General features: G+C 32.5%; 1 protein-coding gene across 9 annotated transcripts in view; it reads left to right on the top strand.

Annotated features, from left to right (window-relative positions):
- Positions 1-1,675: 1,675 nt before the first annotated feature.
- LOC101489083 (transcriptional corepressor LEUNIG_HOMOLOG-like) overlaps positions 1,676-8,168 on the top strand; it is a 26,653-nt gene continuing 20,160 nt past the window's right edge. For 2 of the 9 annotated variants that reach the window (XM_027331429.2, XM_027331426.2), the window contains exons 1-9: positions 1,676-2,159; positions 2,275-2,332; positions 2,471-2,568; positions 2,764-2,891; positions 3,041-3,318; positions 3,404-3,479; positions 3,587-3,701; positions 3,994-4,043; positions 4,126-4,398. In XM_027331429.2, the coding sequence (XP_027187230.1) occupies positions 2,301-2,332; positions 2,471-2,568; positions 2,764-2,891; positions 3,041-3,318; positions 3,404-3,479; positions 3,587-3,701; positions 3,994-4,043; positions 4,126-4,398 (1,050 nt within the window). In that variant the 5' untranslated portion in view covers positions 1,676-2,159; positions 2,275-2,300. The remainder of the gene's footprint in view (positions 2,160-2,274; positions 2,333-2,470; positions 2,569-2,763; positions 2,892-3,040; positions 3,319-3,403; positions 3,480-3,586; positions 3,702-3,993; positions 4,044-4,125; positions 4,399-8,168) is intronic. The other 7 variants (XM_012712401.3, XM_012712400.3, XM_004517016.4 and 4 more) reach the window with 5 other exon arrangements.

Genomic DNA, 8,168 nt, shown 5'->3' with positions numbered 1-8,168 from the left:
AAACCAACAAAATCAGTCGTGAGTTATCTAATTTTCTTCTTATTAACTTCCTTGTATTGCATCATTTTTAATAAAAATGCAGTTTAGTTTTTTCTGCAAAATAAACTCATATGCTAAACTTTCATTTTTCTTAAGTTACTACCCATGTTCCTAAAATTATTTGCAACACGCATACTAAGAAAAACATAAATAATTGACTATTATAATTCAATCACCAAATAAAACAAACTTCACACCATTGTAATATAACACAAAACTCATATCATGACTTTATCAAATAATTTCGAAAACCATAACAACGAACTAGATCAATAAATTTTTTTCTCTTAGAATTAGAATTGATAGTCGCCGTTGCGAGATGAAATTCATCCTCGTCGCGCCGCATCACTCACCCCTAGCTGTAAGTGGTCTTTGTGCCACAATAGATCCATCAATACACGAACAAATCCTTTATCAGGCTGTGTATTTTACTTCGTCGTCGCGTCTATCCGTTTTGTTCATATAACATCGTGTTACCGTTGTTTTCTAACAAGAATAAATTTTTCCTAACTTCAAAACCAAATACAAAATAAAGAGACACAATCCGTGAACATACATCTCACCTCTTTTTTGTTATTATTATTACCTTTTTTTAGATACATATATAATTATAATAATAAATAATTAAAATTAAGTAATAATAAAATTGAACAACACACAATTCTTTATTCCTTTGAGGTTATAAACATCTCATGAGCATCAAGGAGAATATCTTGCATAAGCCTTTCCCCCCAAACGAACTCTAGAGGAGAGCCAATTCTATCCCTCACCTCTTTAAGCCTTCTAACCATAATTTTAACTATTACTTGAACCTAGGAGAGTGTGAAATGGCGGGTGAAGCAAAATTGTTAGTCACTTGTATGTACTTCTCTTAATGACAAAATAATTATTTGGTAAAAAAAACTAAGAATTTATTAAGATTAATTAAGTGTATATATTTTCTCTAATTCTATTATACTATGTTTTTGTCTTAGTTAGATAGTAGATTCATGGATATAAAGGATATAAATTGTTCTTTTTGTTTTATATAAGTTGTACACGTGTAATTCGACTGATTTTCTACAATGAAGTTCGAATATGTAGTACAAATGTGAGTGCAATACAATAAAAATAAGTGAAATTTTTAAAATGAATGATACAATATAGGTTGGATACATTAGAAAATTTTTATTAAAAAAATAATATAAATATAGAATATATATATAAAAAAATTGATTATTCTTATAAATATATAATTATAATTATAATATATCAATAAAAGTATCATTAAAAAAATTTAAATAAATATAATTTCATTCAATAGCTAACAACTTAAAAGTACTTTTAATTGTTTATTCATTCACTTTCGTCATCAATAAAAAAATATAATTTTTAAGTTTTATTCGACGAAAAATAATTTTTTTATTTTAAGAATTGTAATAATATCTTAAAATAGATCGTGTACATTTATTATTTCAAAAAAGTTATTTTATCTAATTTATTTTATAAGATATATATTCATTAATATTCATTCTTTGAAGTATCGAATAAATTAATTTCTACTTAAAAAATTAAAAATAATAATTCCGGTATTTATAACATACATATCTGCAAATACCCCTCAAACATCGGTATAAGATACATATCTATTACGGGTACAAGTATAGATATGGGTACGTCACTTAAGTTTCCGGATTTGTTAGATTTTCTAATGTCGTATGTCAACGAGATCGGTAGTTATCTCCCATAGTTCCCCACCCGAACCTGAACCTTATTAGCTTCGGTTTATTGACAAGCCTGAGCTTCGGAATCTTGTTCATTCAAACTCTCACATCGTTCCCCTCACACTGTTAAAGCTCATTGAACCAGTTCAAACTAGTCATTAAACTCACTTGGCTAAGAACCCTAATTCGCCCTTCCTTTCTCATCACCTTCGATCTTCTCTTCAGCGATCAGGAGTCGGCAGCTGCGAATTTCATGTAATTCATAAAAATGGCTTTCTTTTCTTGATCGGAAATTGACATTTCATGGTTTGTGATCTTTGAAATTGAGAACACTTCTTCTCTCATCGTGATCATCAATGCATGCATCCGAAGAATTGTAATGCAGGAGTTTGATCCATCTAATTGTTGCGTTTTGTGGTTGGTCGTACATTCTGTTGTTCTACGATTAATTATGTTTTCTCACATTGTTTATTTTGAGATTCAATTGAGTTGATTTGTTTGATTTCCTGTTGAATTTCGTACTTTGGTGCAGTTAATTTTGCTTGTTAACTAGAAACTATGGCGCAGAGTAATTGGGAAGCAGATAAGATGTAAGTGTATTAATTAATTTATTTATTTTTGATTAATTTAAAGCAACGGGCTAATTGATCCATTTAGACAATTCCATTTAATGGTTATTGTTGTTTACTTCAATTTTCCACTATTGTTTTGTTGTCTTTTTCTGCTAGGCTTGATGTTTACATATATGATTATTTGGTGAAGAAAAAGTTGCACAATACTGCCAAGTCATTTATGACAGAAGGGAAGGTTTCTCCTGATCCAGTAGGTGAGAGTTAGTTAATGTAGTATTTTAGTGCTATTTAGTACTTGCCTGATTTTTTTATTATATTAAATTAGTTATTGCCAATCTCTATTTATTAGGATTTGTTTTCAATAATCTGTTATCGGTTACATAAAATGTTGGCGTGTATTACATGGGTGGAATATTTTTATAGGTTAATTATAACACATTTGATTATAGCTAACACTGAAAATGCAGCAATTGATGCTCCTGGAGGTTTTCTTTTTGAGTGGTGGTCTGTTTTCTGGGATATTTTTATTGCAAGGACAAATGAGAAACATTCTGAGACTGCTGCAGCGTATTTAGAGGTAACTCTCTTCTCTTCATTTGGCTTTAATGGTGTTATATACAAAAATGATTCGCGAGCCTTCAGCTAAGAGCACAGCCTTCTGCTAAATGATATGATAATTTATTGATCTTAAAAAGAGTAGTCATTATACTTTTCTCTGAGTTGAAGGTTCAACAAATTAAAGCGAAAGAACAACAATTGCAAATGCAGCAGTTGCAATTAATGCGTCATGCTCAACTGCAAAGAAGGGATTCTAATCATCCTCCCCTTGGAAGTCCTCTAAATGTTATCTCTACAGAAGGTGTGCTTGGGCAATCTACTGCCAGTGCTTTGGCTGCAAAAATGTATGAGGATCGGATGAAACACTCAAATTCTATGGATACAGAGACATCCCAACCACTTTTAGATGCTAGAATGGCCCTGATGAAATCAACAAATCATCCTGGGTAGTACTATTGGCAAATTGTATTGAACTTGAAATATACGTAGTCTTGTACATGTTTACAATTTTTTTGCCTTTTGCCCAAACAGTCAGATGGTTCAAGGAAATTCAGGAAGTGTTACAGCAGCTTTGCAGCAAATCCAGGCTCGGACTCAGCAAACCCCTGTATGTTCTTTTTATTGATTGGTTTTCATCTTCCTTCACCTCCTTCTTTCCTCTTTCCTTCATTTATACTCTGTAGTTTAGGGTGTTAATTTCTCCTTTTTTCTCAGCAGGAGATCAAAAGTGAAGTCAACATGGGAAACATGCAGAGATCCTTATCTATGGATCCTTCTTCAATTTATGGGCAGGGAGGAATCCAGTCAAAGTCTGGAATCACAAATGCAGGTTTGAACTTCAGGAAAAAAATCAATTTAAAGATTATTTAAATTTTTAAATAAATTTGGATTTACACCACTTCATTATATCATGTAAACCAGGCAACAAAACATGATAATTCAATTTATTTTTCTTTTACAGTTCTGGGTATGTCCAAGGTTCATTTTTTAAGGTTCTTCGAGAATGTTTTTAAATTTCATCATATATGATTATAACAAAATCACCACAACAAAATCTCCACGCAATTTCATCGAATGATCATCTTTCTAGGTTTCAGTAATTCTCTTCTTCTCCTTTTCAGCATTAAATCAGGGAGTTGGTGGTCTCACGTTGAAAGGATGGCCTTTAACTGTGAGTTCTATTATGAGCCTTGAGTTCACTTTTAGATATCCATCAATATATCTGATCTGTTTTAAATAAATAATCATATTAGGGCATAGATCAAATTCGCCCTGGTTTTGGAGCACAAGTTCAAAAGCCTCTCCTTCAGAGTTCAAATCAGTTTCAGCTTTTGCCACAACAACAACAACAACAGCTCCTTGCACAGGTACAAGCACAAGGAAATGTAGGCAACTCATCATTGTATGGAGATATGGATCCACAACGATTAAGGGGATTAGCTAGGGGAGGTTTGAATGTGAAAGACAGTCAACCGATTGCAAATGATGGGTCAATAGGTTCACCAATGCAATCAACTTCATCTAAGGTATTATTTATTCTAAGCTCCTTGCCTTGGCACATGGTACATGAACTTGATAATGCTCTGTGGTAGAAAATGTGCATGATTTAAATTAGTGAGTTTACTTTATGCTATTGCTATCCTGAGCATTGAAATTTTTTGGCTGTGTTTGTGGATGATCCATGGGTTATATCTTCACAAACAATTAAACAGTTATCCTCCCCAACTTATTTGATTATTCTTTCACTTGACTACATTCTATAGACACACTCATATCTGAATATTTAGAGCCTCTCAACATACAAATGGCCCTGCAGGTAATAAGTTAGTCAAATTAAAAATTAACACCAGTAATGACTTATATTAGCCTGATTAACTGATCCAACTTGGCTTCCCTAACCTGCATCTATTCGAAAACTAGCATCAAAGTCAACAGTAGCATATCTATTTCTTTTGATGATGAGAATTGATTGAAAATTTCCTATGATAATAACCATCATTAAAAAATTGTGAGCACTTCAACTTATCCATCTTTAAAAAATTGTGAGCACTTCCACTTATAGTTAAAGAAAGCTACAAAAATATCTTGTGATGGCTATCTGAGCATACACATTACCATAAGAGGAACTTTTAATTAGCATTTAAACAATTCCCTCATATTTTGCTTCCACACTAAGATGATTCTTGTGTCTTCCTCGAGTGCTAGAACCCAGCAAAGCATATAACTCCCCTAGAAGCATAAGTCGCTGTTTAGAATTTAGAGAGGTTGTAGAAAACCAAAAGAAGATGAGAATACAAATCCCTGAATACAACCATTGTGATCCTATTCAGGAGTTGAGAGCTTGCACATGCACAACTGAATTCTGGCCTTGAACCAGATAAGTAGCACAAGATTGCAACTAATTACCATTGTTATCGTGTCACCATCACCCTAGAAGTAATTTGCAGTAGGGTATTGAGCACTTCAACTTATCCATCTTTAAAAAATTGTGAGCACTTCCACTTATAGTTATAGCAAGCTACAAAAAAATCTTGCGATGGCTATTTGAGCATACACATTACCATAAGAGGAACTTTTAATTAGCATTTAAACAATTCCCTCATATTTTGCTTCCACACTATGATGATTCTTGTGTCTTCCTTGAGTGCTAGAATCCAGCAAAGCATCTAACTCCTCTAGAAGCATAAGTTAGAATTTAGAAAGGTTGTAGAAAACCAAAAGAAGATGAGAATACAAATCCCTCAATACAACCACTGTGATCCTATTCAGGAGTTGAGAGCTTGCACACGCACAACTGAATTCTGGCCTTGAACCAGATAAGTAGCACAAGATTGCAACTAATTACCATTGTTACCGTGTCACCGTCACCCTAGAAGTAATTTGCAGTAGGGTATTGAGTTCTTCAATGAGGTATTTAAACTCATTGTAGTACTCAACAACCGATTCTTCTTTTTGCTGGCACGATTAAGATATTTGGTCTTGGGATTAGTAGGAGAATGAATCATCAGACCTAGATTAAAGGGAATGTAGATACGTCAGATTTTCTTTAGTATTGCAGTAGGGTGCTACTGTCATTGACATGAGGAATCAAGGTCGGTTGGATTTTTGTGTACAGCCTATTGTCCTCCCAGATCTGCGCATCTTTAGTTGCCATATCTGTGCGTCCATTCCGAATAAAGTTAGTAAGTTTATCTTCTTTACGATGGCCTTTGAAATACATTTCAATTGCCTCCTTCTTTTGAGGAGAATTTTGGTCATCACCATCTAACCTCTGGCCATTGATCCTGCATGCCGGATCAGGCATAATAACCTTAGAATGGTTGTGATAGACTAAACTGGTATTAGAAGGAGAAAAAACAAGAATCAATGGGAAAGACAGAGAGGCTTTTATTATGTGCAAATCTCAAGTTCAATATGGTTAGATGGAAAGAGGGTTGTATGGTTGATTCAATAGTGTCCGATCTCTCCCAAAACTCCTGACATCTTATATGCATGACTACACCCTTTTGCCTCCCTATATATTACATCACATCATACCACTCTTAACTCATAAATTTCTAACTAACTAACTAAAATAATTATCCATCAATACCGCCAAGTCTATGGGTATGACAACATGCACACAATCCCAACTTCTAAAGTCTTATTTGTTTTTGTTGAAGTTGTGGGATTTTAGAGAAAAGGAAGAGAAAAAATATTAAGAGTTTGAATATTATTGATAATAACTTAATGCTGACTTGATTACAAAAGACTCAAAACTAATCTCTATTTATAGAGAAACATAGACTTATTCATAAATCAGGAACAAATCATAATAATAATGAGAGATATTCTAAGATATCTCCATGATTATAAATTGATCATAGGAAATAACTCAAGATACTCTAATATAATATAAAAGATATTATAAGATATTTTCTAATATTCTAACAGTTTTTCTTTTGCTCACTTCGTTTTTTCTTTGTTGTGGTCTCTACCTTTTGCAAAAGTTACGTAATAAAATGTTCGAATTACATGAAAAAATAAATTAGCAAATTGATGTTAATTATACAATGGTTTTGAATTGTGTGTTAAATTAGTGTAGTCAAATAGCACAATAGTGTAGTAGAATTCGAAAAATTGCAGTTGTTTTGCGATATGCTATTTAGTACAAATTATTGTTAAATAGTGGTTGTATAATAGCTATGTAACGTAGTGGAATAACTGCTATTTTCCGCAATTTGAAATCGACAACATTGGTGCTAATCATGTTGCATGCGGTGCATTGTGGCTAATCGTGATAATAATAGTGATTCAGGAAGGAGCACAGAGAACCTATAATAATTGGGTTTTGCCTTTTTTTGAAGTGTAACAAAAATTCATTTGTCTTTTGAAGATTTTGTTTATTATTTTTATAAAATTTCTTTACCAAACACATATTTTTAATATTATATTTTTTTAATAATATATATTTTAAATTGGTTCTTATATATATATATATATATATATATATATATATATGCACGTAGTTATATTTTATAATAATTTTAAATAAAGGCCTAACTTTTATTAAAATGTTTTCTAACAACTTTTATATAAAAAGTAATTTATCATTTGTAAATATATAGTATTACTATAGATCTTTAGAGTTATTTATATTTTGAACTATAATTTAAAAGTATCTCTAAAGTAAAAAAATAAACTGTGCCAAACGGAGTCTGTGTCTTCTTACTCCACCTCTTTTCTCAACACTATGCTTCTTTCATCCATTGGTATTGCCAATTTCATAATCTCTTTAAGGACTTTGGCCTATGCAGCTTCACCTGTCTCCTCCATTCAAATCTCTTTTTTGAGCCCGCTGACAAGGATTCCACACAAGTTTGTGATTTTTCAGTGGACTCCCTCAAATTGTTCCCTATGCTCCGTAACTGTCTTACTTCAACCACTAAATTTTTGTAAGAATTTGAATCAAGTGTTGGTTGAATTCTCTTCGAAACTGCTTCTCCAAAATCATTCTTATTGGTGTAAGATTCCCACCATTCCATTCAAGAAAGGGCTTTACTCTGTCAACATCAACAAGAACTGCTTCTATATTGTTTTGCTCGCACAACCCCATCAGTTAGAAATAATTTTTTCATTTTCCAAATTCACCCTGGTGCGTCTTCAACATTAAATATCATTAACTCTATTATCCGAAATCTTTCGTCTTCTCTCATTGCTCTTAGACTAAAATTTTTGCTTCCCCTGCCATTAGGAATTTCATTGAATATTCTACTTCTTCCGTCATTTGGGGTTTCAATACGGGATCCTCCTCCAC

Source organism: Cicer arietinum, chromosome 4, assembly GCF_000331145.2.
Source record: "Cicer arietinum cultivar CDC Frontier isolate Library 1 chromosome 4, Cicar.CDCFrontier_v2.0, whole genome shotgun sequence".
NCBI classification, from domain to species: Eukaryota; Viridiplantae; Streptophyta; class Magnoliopsida; order Fabales; family Fabaceae; genus Cicer; species Cicer arietinum.
The sequence above is the reverse complement of the archived record's forward strand: the minus strand, read 5'-3'. Positions and strand labels throughout refer to the sequence as shown.